This window comes from Micropterus salmoides, unplaced genomic scaffold (genome assembly GCF_014851395.1).
Source record: "Micropterus salmoides isolate LMB-PRFRI ecotype aquatic unplaced genomic scaffold, ASM1485139v1 Ms_hic_scaffold_12, whole genome shotgun sequence".
Classification (NCBI taxonomy): domain Eukaryota; kingdom Metazoa; phylum Chordata; class Actinopteri; order Centrarchiformes; family Centrarchidae; genus Micropterus; species Micropterus salmoides.
Window position 1 is genome coordinate 33092903 of NW_024040263.1, and position 19278 is coordinate 33112180.

The 19278-nt window shown below is 40.8% G+C and overlaps 1 protein-coding gene across 6 annotated transcripts in view; it reads left to right on the top strand.

The window, feature by feature from the left end:
• Nucleotides 1–19278, top strand: part of tenm3 (teneurin transmembrane protein 3) — an 824111-nt gene that overhangs the window by 777232 nt on the left and 27601 nt on the right. For 4 of the 6 annotated variants that reach the window (XM_038714618.1, XM_038714620.1, XM_038714621.1 and 1 more), the window contains 6 exons: nt 4358–4429; nt 4828–5005; nt 7131–7151; nt 15647–15771; nt 15928–16035; nt 18636–18790. In XM_038714618.1, coding sequence (XP_038570546.1) covers nt 4358–4429; nt 4828–5005; nt 7131–7151; nt 15647–15771; nt 15928–16035; nt 18636–18790 — 659 coding nt within the window. The remainder of the gene's footprint in view (nt 1–4357; nt 4430–4827; nt 5006–7130; nt 7152–15646; nt 15772–15927; nt 16036–18635; nt 18791–19278) is intronic. The other 2 variants (XM_038714619.1, XM_038714622.1) reach the window with 1 other exon arrangement.

Genomic DNA, 19278 nt, shown 5'->3' on the forward strand with positions numbered 1-19278 from the left:
ACATATTCACACAGCGGCCATTTTCCTCTGACATCACACTCAGGGTGGCAGGCTTGTGCACTGTGAAGTGGGGCCTGTATGAGAATGGCAAGAGGGAGAGTAGTAGTAATGTTAGTGGTAGTAGTATTAGTTGTTGTTGTAAAGACTGCCATAGTAGCAGTCTCGGAAGTAGTATTAGAAGAAGAAGTAGCAACCTTTTGGTAACTGTTTGGTACATGGGTGCTGACTGGATGTCTGCTGTAATGAAATAGTTTTCTGAAAGGGATTGGTTTTGTTATTCCCAGGTGATGGGATAACTTCATCTAGAGTCATTAGCGCAATAGATTAGCCATCAGCATACTGAAATGTAATAATATGTATGTGTATTGTCCATGTTTAATGAATCTATAAAAAAATAGGGGGACAGGTAAACTACCTTTTTTGGTACCTCATGTAATAGTTATGCACACGTTCATTTCAATTCCAGATACGTGCAGATGTTTTATTGCAAATTGATTCCAGTTTTAGCTCAAGGAAAAGCCTTTGACTTGTCCTGAATGAAAGATCTAAACTTTTTCATTCATCCTTGGCCATGAGGAGCCATCTTTTTAAATATTGCATTCCTCTGATTGGCTGAAGGTCATTCTTCACACTGATTTCCGCTGCCGAGAACCTTCAGTCACTGTTCAACTTGCTTTATACATTATGCACCCGTGTGTGTGCGTGTGTTTAACAGGTTGTAGAGTACCAGAAGTACTGTTTGTGTGTGTGAAAGCCCTGATACACCATCTCAACAAGCTGTTCCTTGGGCACTATTAGGACGTGTTTGGCGGTCCACACCTGAAGTTTTTGTGGCACAGTTGGCTCTAGTCTGCTCTTATCAGCGTCTGCTCAGCAGGAGCAGTCAGTGACAGAGAGCAGTCTGACTAACACATCAGTCACTTCATGATTTGGATGTTTGCCTTTTTTTTAATCTCCACTGTATATTCATCTTTCACTAGCAGAGGTCCATCTGCTGTAATAGTTATACTAATTCACAGTGGCCCTAAAATGGTTGGCTGGTTTGTTTTGTCTTGCTCTTACTGGTTTTGGATCATGAATACTGTGTGTCCAAGTGTTGCCGAAGGTGGGAGGCAAAAGAAAGGGTTTTGGCAGCCCGACCTGGTTGGCACTAGGTCTTAGATTTATGTGTCAGGGCGCTTAGTGGATGTGGTAAGAATTTTCCAATCTACAGGTTTGAAATCAAGGTCAGATGCGCTGATTTATACACACACAGAGACACGCACAGACTGAAAGCTGTGTGAGAAAGCTTTACAGTCCTCTCTTCTAACACAGCAGGAGAATTCAATGTTCCTCTCTCTTTCTACACTGTTTCTCTCTCTCTCATATCACCCTGCATCACCATCTCTTTATCATCACTCTGCATCACCACACACACACACACACACACACTATTTTCCAGTCGGCCAATAGTTGGTTGCCTGTGTAGACCGCAGCACAGCATGGGTGGAACCCTGCTGGCTCAGTCTCTGTTGATCAATCAACACCTACTAATTGAGGGAGAGATGAAAGAAGGAGAGGATGATGGAGAGAAGGGAGAGAGATCTAGAGACAGCTGGACAGGAAGGGAACCGACTGATGTGGGATTTAAAGTCCGATAGCAATGTGTCATGCTGGGTTTGAAGAACTTATAAATTGACCGTGTTTATTGTGAAAAGTTGAATGAAGCACTTACACCATGTAACACAAAAGAGTTCTACTACCGGAAGACAGCATATTGATGCATAAATCAAGTCAGAGGGACTGACGGCTCTTTCAAAGATGTACTGCAGTATTCATTTATTCACTGTAGTTGGGTTTCCATCCACATGTATTGCAACTTTTAACCGATTTTTCCAGAAAATCTGCAAAAGAAAATCAATCGTGGAATCAAGGTCAAACAACACAGGGTAAACAAATATAATAATGTCAAAGGAACTCCATCTTCCTGCGAACGATTAACCAGGACTAGGTGGGGTAGTGGAGCAACCTCAGGTCCAAGCTGGATTAGTTTAGATCTTATCCCAGCTATCCTCCCTCTCCTCCCTGCAGCGGCTGGTCCGGCTGGGTGGTGGTGATGCTGTGGGCAGTGATCTTCCCAAAGTCCGCTGCACTCAATTCACTCCCTGCACGTCCTTTTCCAGTGCCGATGTGTTTATTTCTGTCATAAACTAATACGTGCTTTAGCGTAAAAGGTGAAAACCAGAATAAATGAGAACAGAAATGTAGCGACGTTTGAAGGGCTGCTGCATCTGCACACATCACCAAGGCCAGAGGGTGCGTTTCCATCCACTACACTTATGTCAATATTAGGAGTCGGTTCATTAAGGCCAATTGTTTGTGGCGCTAACTTCTTAGCTGGGTGTCATTAAACCATTACACAGAGCGCGATGAGATGAGATGTTAATAAAAGACTTCCAGTCAAACCTCAAACAATGGAACACCACGGGGAAAGCTTGACGGAAATATGGCACTTCTGTTAATTTCCTTATCAGACCAATGTGTCAGATCTCATGTTTTCTTCAGTGGAGCAGAAGCTTGAGTGATGTGTAAGTTGCATACTTGATACCTTTTACCCTTTTACACCTCAACCAAACACTTTTCTGCTAAATTTACATTTTTCAAGCACAAATTGAAAAATGCACATAAAACAGTTGAAATAAAAAGGAAAACATGACACAAAATGTCCCCATTACTTTCTCACCTTCACACACCTGGCCAGTTCACCAAACACGCAGTTGGTTTGCAGTTTAACATGACAACCAAGCACAGGCAGTGTAATTCATGTTTGCACGAACACATCACACACATCTTTCTTGTCAACCCTGTCTCCTAAAATGTAAAACAGGCCCAGGTGAACTACATCAGCTGAAGGCCCTCCCATGTCAGCCTGAGAGGTTGGCAAGGACCTTTTGCACAATATCCACTCCTGGCAACCAAAGCATGGTTAATAATTTGAAGCGAAAGATGGTGGTCTGGGCTACATACTAAAAAAAAAATCGACAGAAATGCAATATAAGATCCAAAACTATGACCTCACATAATGAACTGTTATGTATTTATTACCTTAGAATAAGACATTTCTATCTACATAACTGCGGCCATGTTTCTACAGTAGCCCAAAACGGACAAACTACAGAGTGCGTTTCGTCACTACGTTCTTCTTCTTCTTCTTCTTGTAGAATTCTGGCAGTGTAGACGCTCATCATTACGTTGAATACGTACCTTCGAAGAAGAAGAAGAAGTAATAATATACAGCAGGGCTCTGTAAATAGGTTTTGCATCGGAGCAATTTTTTCATCCATTAGATGGGATAATGGGTGAGAACATAAGAAATAATATTTAATCTGAATGTTACAGTGTTCGGTCGGCTCAGTTTGTAAAGCGCAGGACTCTCACCAAGGAGGTTATGTGTTTGAATCCCATGGGTTTTTTTTTCCTCTTCAACAAAACACTTTCTCCATGATACACCTCTAGGCAAACATATTTCATTAAATAGAGAAATGGAGGGTGTGGCCGTGTGCTGATTGCAAATAGCAGACATGCACCTGTCACTTTAGAATGATTCTGATTAACTATCATACACACGGTGGCCGGTGTCATGAATCCAACGGTAATTTTGGGTATCTCATAATTGCTTCATCTCCACTAACATTATCTGATCAAAGACATTCAGGAGCTTCCCACACTCACTCTCTCATCAGTGTAAAGATTAGCCTGAAGACAGCACAAGGCTACCAACATTTAAATGACTTGGTGGCTGGCAATTCTGGCTGTAGATGCTATGACTGATTACTCGTGTGATCCCTGTTGGTGATGAGTTGTGGTGAATATTTAAAAACATTTTGATATTTTCTGACCTTGTAACTGATATTTATCTTCATCTTCATCTATTCATGTTAAATTGTTATTTTACTATGTTTATGTTGTATGTTTTTTATGTCAGCAACTTTGTTAATTGTGCTTCTTGGTCATAGGACACTCTTGAAAAAAGAGAGTTTTAATCTCAACAAGTTTTTTCTGTTTGCTAAAGCTAAATAATAATAATAATAATAATAATAATACGATATAACTAGTTTTGCAGATACGTACAACACCCTACTTTCAAATGTAAAATATAGTCCAATCAACAAGCAAAGAAAATATCACATCATTGTGAAGCCCAATGACAGGGCCTCTGATTTTTAATAAAAGGACAACATTTTGGTGCATTTTGAAGTGACAGCTGTGTTAGTGAAAGCTCACCTCTACCGTACCAATGCTCTGCAATGTATAATTAGAGTGGCTGTGAGAGAGAGAGTGAGATCCTTCTCTCATCCTTACATTTTCTCTCCATCAGGTATACTGTACAAGGGCAATGGTGAGAACATTTTCATTTCCCAGCAGCCCCCTGTGATCAGCAGCATCATGGGTAAGTACAGAATCAAATGTTATTGACTTGATTGAGCTTTTCATTTCTGCACATTGTTATTGCATATTATTATTCTCATAGGAAGAGAAAAACATATTTTTCATCATTACTTTTTAAAATCCATTTCCGTCCATTTCTCTGTGCACCGCAGTCCCTGACAGCACTTGCCCTACAGGGAATTGAATCCTGGGTAATGGGGATGGTGAACAGTGCATCTACCCCACGTCTTTCTTTGACTTGACTTTTTCAAATAAATGCTTGGTCCACAACAGAGTTCAACAACCTGGCCTTAAAAAACAAATATACATATAAATTATAGATAAAATGAGCTCCCAACTGGTGAATCTTTTTTGTGGAAAAAGCAGACAGATAAAATGTATTTCAACATCCTCTTCTAGGAAATGGACGTCGCCGCAGCATCTCCTGCCCCAGCTGTAACGGGCAGGCGGAGGGCAACAAGCTGCTGGCGCCCCTGGCTCTGGCCTGTGGAGCAGATGGTAGCATCTACGTTGGAGACTTCAACTACATCAGGAGGATTTTCCCCTCTGGGAATGTTACCAGTGTCATGGAGCTGAGGTAAGAGGGGAGGGTGGGAGTCTGGCTTCTGCTCCGGCTTAATTTGAGTCTAATCCAAGCGGGAAGCTTCCGGTCTACAATATGAAGCCGATGCGGAAGTCCCTGAAACCTGTATTCTGTTGAAAGTCCAGCAGGGGGCGACTCTTCTGGTTGCAAAAAGAAGTCCGGCCCCATTAGAAACAATGGGAAAATGACCCTACTTCTCAGCTGAATAATTACCCCAGTAAACACTTTCCTGATGAGTTTGTGGTCTCAGTCGCTAGTTTCAAGTCTTCTTCAACACAAAACGATGTTCATTTAGTAAATTATGGTCCCATTTATTTTAAAAGAGACCACAAAGCAGAGTATGCTTCAGGGCGGGATTATCTATGATTGACAAGTTGTTACCGTGGCGACCTGTCAATCAGGCTAGAGCCGACTCGTACCCTCAGCACTGTGTAAATTTAAAAAGCTTATTAAGGCTTATTAGGAGTCGGCTGTTCACTTTCTCTGGTGAGTACATTTAGTTTTACGGCTGTTGTTCGCTAGACAAAGTTATCAGCCCTGACAGTTAACGTCAGTTACAGTTGCACCTAGCTAAGGAAGTTAGCTAGCTCCGCACACGGCCGTGAGCTCCGCCGTATCGTCACTTCCCGGGCACTTCCTGGTTGCAAAAACTCGACATGGCGGCGCCCTATCGGCCAAACTAGAGGCTTCAAAACGGCAGTCCACAAACCAACGGGTGACGTCACGATGACTACGTTCATTTCTTATATAGAGAGCCTAAGTCCCTCCCCTTCTGGTGGACCACCATGGGACCTTATTTCGGAAAAATATTGTACGGTAGTCAACGGCAGGAGACAACAAATATTTTGATCCCGTTTGAATTGTGCCTTGAATTCCACATATGATCTTTGTCGATTTAAAAGATACATTTTTAATTAAAGAAGGTCGTAGTTTGATGTAAAACTGTTGAGATATAAGACTGCGAAAATACGTAATTACAAAGACCACAAACCCAAAATTAGCGTATGTGACGTCGTAACTTTCTATGTCAATGACTGAAGCTAACGGTACTGAAGCTAACATCAAAACACTTACATGGGAGGATGATGTGATAAAAGACTGTTGGCTTAAACACATCAGGTGAGATATATTTCTGCATCTACATTATCTAGCTAGTAGCAAGAAAGCAATGAATGTTAGCTAGCTTTACCGCGCTAACATGTTGGTGAAGTATATTGTGCGAGACGAGAGATGTAGTTCATTGAGCGATTTCACACAAAACAACATGTAACTTTACTGTTTTACAACAAAATGCGACTTTCTTTACTCGCAAAGTTCTATATTAAATTGACCAACATCATGTGTGTAATTCAGGGCTCAATTCTAATGGGATAAAAAGATAAGTTGTCTCTCGCCGTTCACTACCGTACATAATTTTTCCAAAATAAGGTCCCATGAGCCGGAAGCGGAAGTAAGTGACTTAGGCTCTCTGTACAGTCTATGGTCTAATCCAGAGTTTATAGTGTCACATAGATAAACTCAAAGAACTCCATTTTAGAGTAAAGTGTTGCCAGAACCATTTCATCCAGGTTTCTCAGGGTCATTATAAATGCATGAATGGTTGATTTGAGTAAAACAAAATATGGCATGTAACATTTGTGAAAATGAAGTGATTGATTTGAGAGTTCTTGGTTTTTAATTAAAACCTAGCCTCTCTGTGCCTCAGCTTTTCTGGGCGGTAATCCATCCTGCAGTCAACTATTCAACTACTCATCATTGGTCTTGGAGGACTTTGAAGCTAAGCTCAAAAGCATAAATGAAGAGAGGGATAGCTGCATGGCCAGAACATTCAAGTACTTACTCTTTAGCCAGAGTGCTAAAAAAGATACAAGAACATTCTGAATTTAGGAAGGAAAAGTCTGGATTATTGCTCTCCATTTAGAAACATGCTCTTGGCACCCTCTTGAGTGCTCATTTCTCCAAAGCTCTAACAGCCATTTGAAATCTGTTTTCCTACTGACCTCTGAGAAGCATGATTCAGATTCTGAATTCTTCTTCTCTAGAACCTTTGTTATAATATCTGTCTACTAACTCTTGTCTCTTCTCCTGTTTTCTTTCCTTTGCTTGAACTGTATTAAAGAAACAAAGATTTCAGACATAGGTAAGAGTGACTAATCCTTTTCAACCTCCTTCTTTTCATTTCACTGTCAATTTATGCTGCTTGCACACATTTCTTCCACCCGTCACTTGTTCTTTTAAATAAAGAAAATCATTGTTGCTCATTCCTGGAAGCTTTCAGACCTGAGTAGACTGACGTCCTTAGCCCAAGGCCACAGTGCATCAAGAGGATAGTGAGCTGGATCAAGCTGGTAGCAAGCTAATTTTGCATATATAATTTCTTCTTCTTCTAAAGCTTTAAAGTGATTGCATCTTGTGAAGAGGACAGTGTCAAATCAAAGGTCAAACAGATGATGTGTAACCAGACCAGTTAGGAAATGAACTGAGCTTTCTCGTTAATTATAACATAGGTCTGGGTTTTTGTCATTTCTATCTGCCTTCATTTTACTCACCAAAGTGATTAAATCTGGAAATGTGGAATTATCCATTCACTTACTTACATATTATAGAAATACTGCAATAGGGCTGTCAACAGGGCAGAATGAGGCAGAGAGAAGCCAAGGGCTGGGAAAAGTGGCTATTTGCTATCATCCTCATTCTTCTTCACTCTGAAGTGTTCATTTAAAATGAAACCTGTTGACAGCTAAATATGTTTAGCTAGCTTTGTCTTTCTGCAGTTTGGTGCTGATTGCATCGTGTACAGTGGGTTAATCAGAGATGTTTCCCTGAAAACAGCTTCTGCTTGTGGCTGGAATTGAGGTTGATGTTGATTGCGTAGTTGCTGCCCAGAACAGCAACAATTAGGAAAACAAGCTTGTGCATCCACAGCAGTTGGGGAGCAACCTGGGCTTCAGCGTTTTGCCCAAGGACAAGTCCACATATGGACAGGAGGTGAAAATTGAGAGATTGATTGATTGATATCTTTATTTTGAACATAAATAAATAATAATCAACGAAACAAAAAATAGTGGTAAAAACCAAATGACAACAAAATAAAACTCCATACTTCCCAGTACTTAAATAAAGGAGGTAGGAAGAAGTAAAACTTATGTACTCCTACCGCTTTATACCCTTACTACCATATTTAAGGAAATAACTACAAAATAATAGGTCTACAGAGATAATAAATCTATAATCAATGAAAATATATATTCAAAAGTTCTATTCACATACAGATATTACCCATACACGGCAATATTTATACATACTGCAAATTATTCAATATAAACCCAGGTTACTGTTAGCACTGTGTTTCTCTGTACCTCAGGAATATCATTTCTTTGAACATCTTTTTTAAAATGGAATATGTTTGGACATTGCTTTAATTCATTATTTAGTTTATTCCACAATTTAACACCACTGACAGATAAACAGAAACTTTTCCTAGTAGTTCGAAAACTGCCCGTTTTAAAATTTGACTTTCCCCTTAAGTCGTAGCCTCCCTCTCTTTCAGAAAACCTTTTCTGTATATTGCCAGGCAATAAATTGTTTCTAGCCTTGAACATAATTACTGCTGTTTGAAATTCAACGAGATCAAATAGTTTTAATGCTTTAGACTGTGAAAATAATGAGTTGGTGAGTCCCAAATATCCAGTGTTATGAATTATTCTCATTGCTCTTTTTTGAAGTATAAATAACGATTGCAATGAATTTTGATATGTGTTCCCCCAAACCTCTACACAGTAATTTAAATACGGTAACACCAGTGAACAATACAAAAAGCTTTAGCCAGGACTGAAATACTTCTAGACAGTTTTGTTTAGATATGGTTTGTGTGAGATTTCCAGCAAATCTTGTCGTCTATAATCACTCCAAAGAATTTCATTTCATTTACACTTTCTATATTAACACCCTCGAACTGTAACTGAATTTGATTGATTGATTTACAGTTGCCAAATATCATGAATTTAGTTTTGCTTATTTGTGTCAAACCACTGTTTTATTTTTCTGAATTCTGAAGAGATTAAGTCCTGGAGTTGCTGTAAATTCTGACCAGTACTAAAGATTTTTGTGTCGTCTGCAAATAATACAAATTTGAGTAGATCAGATACTTTACATGTGTCGTTTATTAAGAGGATAAATCATTTGGGTCCCAACACTGACCCCTGGGTGACACCACACGCAATGTCCAAACATTCAGATGTGGAATCTCCCAACTTCACAAATTGTTTCCTGTCTTATAAATAACTGCTTAACCAATTCAGCACTCTCCCCCTGATCCCGAGCCTTTCCAGTTTATTGATTAGTATTTCATGATTAATTGTATCAAATGCTTTTTTCAAGTCAATGAATACCCCAACTCCATATTTTTCTTTGGTCAGTGGAATTTGTAATTTCTTCAATGAGTTCAGTTAAAGCTAGTGATGTTGACCTAGTAAGCAGTTTGTGTTTATCTATGAATTTGTCCAATCTGTCTGTGTCTCAGGAGGTAGAGCAGGTTGCCCGGTAATTAGAAAGTTTATGGTTTGATTCCTGGCTCCTTCAGCCTGTGTGTCAAAGTGTCCTTGAGCAAGATACTGAACCCCAAATTGCTCTCGACGGCTGTGGTGTGTGAGGGTGTATGAATGTTAGTTCCATTCTGATGAGCAGTTGAGTGGTCGGAAGACGAGAAAGGCGCTATCTAAGTACAGTCCGTTTATTACATGTGACCCTTTTTACAGTGCACATGATGGCTATGTCTATGAAGATTCTCAGTCATCCAGGTCATAGTTATCCAACGAAGGTTAAAATGAAGGGCAACTGGACTTGGTTGAAGCTACTGGAAGACGTTTCGTCCCTTATCCAAAGGACTTCTTCAGTTCTGACTGACTGGCAGGGAAACTCAGCTATTTAACCTCAGTGGGGTCGTTATCTCGGGTCATCGATACCGCTGGTTCGTTAGTGTTCCTTGTTGCTGTGACGACAGTCGTTACAGTCGTTGAGACTACCTGTGGCCAAGACTGAACGACCATCGTTGGTATCTTCACCTGAGGCCAATAGGTTACGTTTGTTGAGTTTCCTGGGAAGTGATGAAAGGACAGCATTGTAAGTGTGCACCTGGTGGTCCTCAAACGAGTGTCCTCTGTGACACAGAGGACCTCACAGAGGACACTCGTTTGAGGACCACCAGGTGCACATTTTAGACAGAGAAGATGGATGGTTTGAAAGAGGTGTCAAGGAAGCCATCTACACCAGGGTTGAGAAGCCGTCATTGAACAGGGGAGGGGGTCTACGCCACCACTTATCCCCCACTTACAATGCTGTCCTTTCATCACTTCCCAGGAAACTCAACAAACGTAACCTATTGGCCTCAGGTGAAGATACCAACGATGGTCGTTCAGTCTTGGCCACAGGTAGTCTCAACGACTGTAACGACTGTCGTCACAGCAACAAGGAACACTAACGAACCAGCGGTATCGATGACCCGAGATAACGACCCCACTGAGGTTAAATAGCTGAGTTTCCCTGCCAGTCAGTCAGAACTGAAGAAGTCCTTTGGATAAGGGACGAAACGTCTTCCAGTAGCTTCAACCAAGTCCAGTTGCCCTTCATTTTAACCTTCGTTGGACATGATGGCTATATTTCACTGTTTGTCGGACAATGAATGACAACATTTTATACAGATGTTTAAGGAGATACAACGATGAAGTGAGGACATTTGTACCCTAAATTTCAAAGGAAAACTTCCCTGTGACAAAGAGTTTTTCTTTGCTACTTTTTATTCACCTGCCCCCTCCGACGCACCTGTCTCTCATTATAGAGGTGCGAAGATATTTACTGTTCTGAAACTTCACTGTAACATCATAATGTCCAGGAAAAACAGAACACTGATCATTAATCAGTTCAACAATGTATATTCACAGGAATCATACATCTGTATCATCAATATAGTGATAACTTCCATTTCCATCCAATTCCATCTGAAATATACACTTTATACTTTTTATTCAGTTTCTTCCGATACATTATTCTATGAGCCTGGACAGATATTGTAAACAGCAGCTTGACTGGTTGGCTGAGTTATATACTCGCAGAGCGAGCGGAAGTTATTGTTTCATAAACATTGACAAGTGCAGCTTTTAGTAAAATTATGGATACAGCATTTTTACTTTTATGTATTTCTACCTTTTCTTAAGTAAAGGATTTGACTAATTTCAGATTTTAACCTTTAACCTATATATTATGAATGTCAATATACAAAAAGAAGATGACTGCGGCATTTACCGGTGTGCTTGTAACTTTACTTTCAATTTATGAACTGGCTTAGATAGGGGCAAAGCCAGATTTCTCTCCTTAAAGTTTTCTGGCTTTGACACATTTTGGCCCGTACTGCTGAAATTCTTGAAATCTGATGAATGCCGTCTCAAGTTCTTGGATGCACACTGATGTCATCAGAGTTGACAGGCTTGGGTGTTGACATCTTCCACTGTTGTCTGAAGTTGCGAAAGGCTCAAGTTTGAATGTCATGGGAGAAGAAGCTGACATTTGGCAGAAATGCTTTCCATGCATCAAACAGGGCTAGCACTGTTTGGCACGTGCCTTCCAGCTGCGGGTTCATTGTGTTGAGATGTCCTGCGATGTCACAAGCCATTTCTCATTCCTCCAGCTCAATATAGATCAGCTCATTTTCAATCAGAAAGGTTTTGATCTGTGCCCAATCTGTGTTTAAGTCTGATACATTAGGATTTTCTGAGCTGTCTCATCTGCTAGTTTGCTCTTTCCTCTTCTGAAAATGAAGCTTAACCAATCTAGTTTTCTTCTATATCTACTCATTCACATACAGAGCAGCACCTTAACTGGAGCTTCTTTGCCACTGGCAGGACACAATGATTGGATACATTTTTTTTTTTTTACATATCCAAAAGTAGTTTTCACTTTTTAATTAAAACACAATTTCCACTTGGGAGGACTAGTTATGTCACTGATATTCTACCTTGTGCCCTTTCTTCATGTTTACTTATTCACACCATCTCGACTCAGTGACTGCATTCTGTTTCATTTCTTATTGCTTCATTCTCTATTCTCTTGGTTAAATTATTTCCTCTTCTTTCAGCTACTTCTCATTAAAGGTATGGTACATGATTCTAATGCAGTACACGTCTTTTTGTCAAATTCAGCAAATACCTCCTCATGGTCTGCTAACTGTCTGGTCAGTGCGTGCACTGTAAAAAGTCCAGTGTCAGGTCATCTTCTAGCAGCTACTGTAGCGACGGTTTGTTAACCTACAACTTAGCTGACGTTAGTAACATTTCAATGCTGTGTCGTTGTTCGCTCTATATAATGGCATTCGATTTCTACGGAATCACATAACCCACCTTTAACTCCATCCTTTATTTTTCTCTCCTTTTACAACCATACTTAACATTCTTCTTTCCTTCAGTTAGTCATTTTCATTACGTTTATTCAATTAGCCGACGCTTTTATCCAAAGCGACTTACAATTGCTATACATGTCAGAGGTCGCACGCCTCTGGAGCAACGAGGGGTTAAGTGTCTTGCTCGGGGACGGGGCACAGTGGGAATCGAACCACATCATTCACTCATTCTGTCTTCTTCATTTTCTGCGGTCCATTCATCCATCCATTTTCTACCACTCCTCTGGGGCTCGTGGTGGGAGCAGGATAAGCAAGGTAGTCCAGACGTGCTTCTCCCCAAAAAACATTTTCCAGCTCCTCCAGGGGAATCACCAGGCGTTCCTAGAAAAGATGAGATGTATAATCTCTCCAGCATATTCTTGGTTCAACCTGTCTCCTACCACTTACACATGCCCACAAATAACCTCCAAGCAGAGGTGCCCAAAAGCCATCCTGGTCAGATGCCCGGACCACCTCAACTTGCTCCTTTTGATGCAATGGAGACGTGGTTCCACAAGCTCCCTCCAGATGTCTGGGCTCCTTACGCCTGGACTCCACTGGGTACGGCTCTGTAACATCACGTCTGCAGCCCGGGTTTGTTTCACTCCTTGCACAGGGGGCGTTTCAGAAACGGATCGGTTTGCCTGCATGATTTGGTTGACTTGGTAATTTTTCCTTGATCTGTGTACTTCTAACATGGTTAAGTAGGTTGCATTGTTGAATGGTTTCTTTTTTGTCTGTTTTAATTGTGTTTATATATATGATCAGGAGTCTGCAAAGGGTTTTGTATTTTGAAAGTTGACTGAATTCTCTGTGCCATGATTTCCTGCCATGCTCGATCTGGTCTCTCAGCTTGATGCAGCTTCCGTTAAAAATAGTCTAGCCGCGTGTTCTCCACAGAGCTGAGCGGAGAGACGTTTGTGGGACACTTCTGAAACAAGCTGCGGCACATCTGGTGGAATGATAAGCGTTGTCTAGAATGGTTGCGATTAGCTCTGGCGGCTGCGTCGCAGCACTTACTCTATCTCTAAGGGTTAGCCCAGGTGCAGAAGAAACTCATTTTGGCAGCTTCTATCTGTGATCTCATTCTTTCAGTCACGACCCAAACCTCATGACCATAGGTGAGGGTTGTAAAGTAAACTGACCAGAAAATCGAAGGATTTGCCTTCCAGCTCAGGTGTCTCTTTGATGACCATCCAAAGCAAAACCCCGGCCCTTCTGGCCTTCCGGCACCCGCCTGCCATGGACCGCAGCTGTTCCAGCACGAGTCTCTCCAGGGTCTTCATTATAGGGGAGGTCAAAGCCACCGGTCTGAATTCCCTGGAGCCGCTGGATTGTGGCGTCTATGACACAGGAATGAGGCAAGATGTCTTCCACAGCACAGGTCTTCACCCTTTGAAGACTCTCATGTTGAGGGTCTTCAGCCTTGTTTGAGTCTCATCAGCTGTCTTCTCACCCGGCTAGCAGTGAGGCACACAGTGGAGGTCACAGGCAGCGAGGAGGGGAGGAGTCATCATGCTGGAGAGGGCAGTTAGCCTGAAAGCCATTGTGTTTGTTGGCTCTGTCCCAGCTGCCTTCCACTCCTCTGCGGCCAGGTGGTCTGAAGCCAGTGATGTTCTTCGTGTCTAATCCAGCTTCTTCCTATACTTCTCCTTACCGCCCCTGATCTTCACTTCACACAAATAGGCTTTGTCATTAACAACATCCTCACAAGTTGTTTTGTTGTTTAAAATGATCAAGATGTCAGTGTGTGACAGAAGACTGTGTTCACACACAACCGGCAGATCAAATCATTTACTGGATTTAATTAAGTTCTTTCTTACGGTGCTTTTTTTGAGTTGTAGTCTCTCTGATACCTGATACTGTGGAGCTGCCTGTCCTGCATCGTGAAAAATGTTTCGAACTTACTGTAATGGGATTTTCGCCACCTAAGTAAAAGTTCAATGTAGGGCTGGAAAATAAATATTCAATAAATGTTTGACTTTATTCACTTGAATCACACACAAAGTAGGACTTCATTTTCTTATTAAAATGTGTATATTGTTGAGGAATAAAGAGCGAAAAAAACGTTTACTTTTAATTTTACTCAGGCGTATTTGTTGACAAAGATTTCATCATAATTGTTTTGAATGTTCTACCTCAGATTTGTGAAGTGATCCACTGTCTGGCATCCAGTGTTGCCCATAAAGAAGAGTTTAAACCAAAATCAACCATCAGGTTTCTTCAACAAAAATCAGCCTTTAAACTCGAAAACTTTTTATCTTGATAACATTTTTGGCCATATGGTCCAGCCCTAGTTCAATGAAAACAAAAGGGCATGCTATATTAGCGTGTCTTGGCCTCAACAGTACAGAAGAACACGCACAGTATTTTTAGCAGGGATCATCTGCTGAATATCACCAACCACAGAGATTTATGGCCCGAGGCTTGTTAAGGTGTAATATATGACTCTCGCTCTGTGTGTGAGTGTGTGTGAGAGAGAGAGAGAGATGGATTTTATATGACAGTGTGGTAGGCATCATTAAACATAGATGTGCAGTGAGTGCACGAGCAGAGAGTGCTCAGGTGGGCTAGCCAATGCTTTTATCGATCCGAATAAAATGATTGGCCGTGCTTATTACGAGATAGTGGATTCTTTTAATTGTTGTGTCCGTGCATTGATTGCTGTTTGGATGTAAAGTGAATTTCCGCAAATATTAAGAAAATTGTGTCACAGAAAAGTGATGGCAAACATACAGCCAGTACGACGCGGAGGTGCTTGCTTACATTCTCACATAAACTGTATCACATCTACACTAAGTTTAGTAAAAACAGTCGAAAAGATGTATATAGAAATAGCAACACACGCTCTCAAACTTTCTGTCTTACCAGTTTTTGGCTTTTACTTCATCAACCTTACTTTTTTTCAGTACTTCTTCATTATCACCAGTTAGAAAGTCTCTTTCATTTTCCCATCATAATGACGCTGGAACTTTTAGGATTTCATTGTAAGCTTTTAACCCATTTGTATAATTGTCTTGTTAAACTGGACACAACAATACACCACTGTCACACTGATGGTTTTAGTGTCTGTGCTCTGAACTGGGCGTAGTGTCTGTAGATGTTGATTGATTGACAGAGATAGTGACATTATTAACTAAACCAAATCTTTCTTGTTTCTGTCTCGTTTACCTACCTCCCCTTCTGTCCATCACTTATCTCCATAGCAACAATCCTGCTCACCGTTACTATCTAGCCACCGACCCAGTAACAGGACAGCTGTACGTGTCGGACACTAACTCCCGGCGAATCTACCGACCCAAGATGCTCAGCGGTGCCCGTGACCTCATCAGTAAGCACGCGCTTCATTTCCATTGTAACACAGTGTTAGTGGAAAAACAAATCAGTGTTTCTATTGTTCATTTTAATGCAATGTTCTCATGACCGCTACAGTCCTTAAAATACGACAGGGAAAAGATAAAGGATAGACGGCATTGTGTGTTTTCAGGTAATGGAGAAGTACTGGCTGGTACAGGTGAACAATGTCCTCCATTTGATGAAGCACGGTGTGGAGATGGAAGAAAAGCTACAGAGGCACAGCTACTGGGACCTAAAGGTGCGTACCCAAACACACACACACTGTTTCATAACCACAGGATTCTTCAGACGCACACACACAGGCACAAAGTTTGACCTGTGCCTCCCAATTCAAATCTTGGCCTGTATTTCTCATATGTTTCAGAGTTGGAAGATTTTTGCAGCATATGCACCGTCTGTGAGGTGGTGTGTAGGATCTAGGAGCTAGCTGAAAGACATTCATTGGATTAAACTTCTTATGACTGATCGTGTAATTGCTCCATCCACCGAACGTATCCATTCACACATATTCACACACATAGGCCGCAGTTTGCCTGCAGTGGGATTCCAATTCTTGCGTTTTCTGCTTTATTTGGCAACAAGCGAATGCAGCCGTCACAGTGATGACTCACGACTGTGTCTGCGGTTATTGCACCTCAAAGCTCAACACAGTCTACTAATGTCCCTGACAATAAACATGGTTAAATAAAGATTTTACACAAATTAGAGGCTCCCCTCCATTGGTCATTGTTATAAATTATTGGCGTAACATCATTGCTCCATGTCTGGATCCCAGCATCAAAACACACTGAATAATTGGTTATGTGAGCATGAACCGTGATGTTGTAGCCAAAGATATTACAGTATATCTATATTTCATTTAATCTATAGGCCTACTGACCCATCTACAGTAGGGTTATTGGCTAAACAGCACAGAATACAGCACCGCATTTAACTCGACTCCTGAAAGGCAGAGGTGGAATCAAAGGCAACATTTTGTAGTCATTTTATCTTAAAACAGCAGCTTCAGAATCATTTTGATGGTACACTGACTGAGGAGAATGGCGTGTGTCATTGCCACTCTGGGCCCGGAGCGCCTGGTTTTACACTGTATAACGCAGGAAACCTATTGTAAGGACGGCCTAATGCTTTACAGCATCACATCACACACCAACTGACAGCTGAAGCTAGCTGTAAGAAAAGTTGTTGATCATAAGTAATGTAATCATAGCATACACACGTGAACAGCTATCCTTATTTCTGACAGCTGTGAATAACACTGTAGGGACACCAAATCACAAAAAATCAACAAAATCTGGCAAACTAACGCTTTAATTTGCACGTAGGTGATTTTAATAACTTCTGTTTAATGTCATTATCCTTTACATGAAGTTATTTAGCTTCTTTGTAACCACAAGCGAAGCTGTTTTATGTCGTCAGATAATCAGTATGTCAGTCTCTTGGATGTGTTGTATCTATTAAAATAGATTTTAGTTTAAACAACTACATCTTACATTTATTTAATTATTCTGAGTATAAAAATGGGGATGTTCATTCATAAAATTACTTCATAAATTACACCCATGTCTTACTCTGTGGTAGGAATCCTTCTACAGCTGCCAACTGCGGCTCACAGTCCAACGGTGAAATTGTGAAAATTTGGCTTGAGCTTATTTTTAATAAATTGCTCTGTATGTACATTGTACATCCCGGTTTAAACACTGTCGCTGTCATCTTAGCAAGCCTTGTTATTGTACTTCTCAGTTTGAGCCATTATGAAGAACTACTTATTACTTGTCGATGAAAACATTTACTTTCTCTTCTCTCTTTACGTCTTATGAATTTGGCCCGTTATATTTTCAATCAAAAGCGTTTGACCACCCCTGGTATAGTGTATCTTTTTCAAAGCATGTACATAGGGCATTCTTTTACTGCTTCTCATAGTAGGAAATCCCAGTATTAAGGATTTAGTCTTCTCAAATTAAGCTAAATTGTTATGTAGATTAATGCTTCATAATGTAAAGGCACACAATGCATATACAGAGTGATGTGATATTTATTTATATTTGTGGCTAGAGGTCCCCTGTACAACAGTGTTGACAGTTGGAAAGATGGTTAGAGATATATTATCAGTAGGTATAGTCACGAACAATCAGATCACCTCTTTCCCTGCCCTTTAAAAGCAGTGACTGTCTGCAGCACTCTGACAATGTGCTGAGAAACGATCAGTGGCACTAAAAAGAAACTGGTGCCGGAGGTGCAGAATCCCCACAAGCCAACATACAGCACCTTAAATGAAATGAGCTTGGGAGGAGCTGACACATTTTGTTACTGTGCTGCTCCTGTGAGAGGAACAGAAAGGAACAGAATCTCACGGTGAACCACAGGGATACTTTAGCTATGGGTGGACACACAACTGGATGTCAGCAGAGGTTTTGTGTAGACGAGAGTCACATGTATCCTGTTAGAAATGTTTTTCCCGGGGAATATAAAGTCAACCGATGCTTAATTTACGGGTTGGTTCTGAAGCTTTCAAATTGGAAGTGTTCAGGCATGCAAGGTAGAAACAATATCACACTGCTGGCTGAGGAGTAACACTAGAAACTTGGTGTACTGAGCTTCTTTCATCACATTCACACTGAAAAGCAAGCAAAGCATTTAGCATCTGAGCTAACTTGTTAGGCTTCATTACCATGAAGACATTCCAGCATGAGTAAACACGTATTACACATTTACAGATTTTCTGTTTCTTAATTCCACATGTACATATTTTTCTGAGCTTAAATTCACTTTGGCTCTATATGTTTAGTTGTATAATCAACTAGGATGACAATATTTTAATGTTTCCGTTCCATGCAGGGATTGCAGTTGATAGGAACGGTTTGATCTACTTCGTGGACGGGACTATGATCAGGAAAGTGGATCGTAATGGAATCATCTCCACAGTTCTGGGCAGCAATGACCTGACCTCTGCACGACCGTTGACCTGCGATACTAGCATGCACATAAGACAGGTAACGTTGCAAAGAGCACCTAAATATGCTACAGCCACCAACCTATCCACCCGGACAGCTATAGTGAGCTGAAACATTCCTGTAAAGCACTTGCATCGGCACTAAATGCTTCCATTAAACGTAAATCCCTATAGCAAGTTAGCTCTACTTGTACGTGATTCATAGTTGGCAGGCTTGTAAAATAGATTCAGTGCATTTGATAAGTGGCTCTGATGTGCCATCAGAAAAATAGAGCGCATTAAATCTTAACAAGGCATGTGGTTAGATCTGATGACATTTTCTGACTTTCCCTCAATGCATTTCATACAGAGGCAAAAAACCCACTGAGAATGTACTTATACAAGATTGACTTCAGAATTGAAAAAGCACCACCTTTTCCTGAAGTACTAATACTTGACACTCGCTCTGAGTGCAAGCTCAGTTTGACTTGAACAGTTATTCAGTTGACCTCAAAATTTCACTGTACATCCTTTTCAGCCAGTATTAGA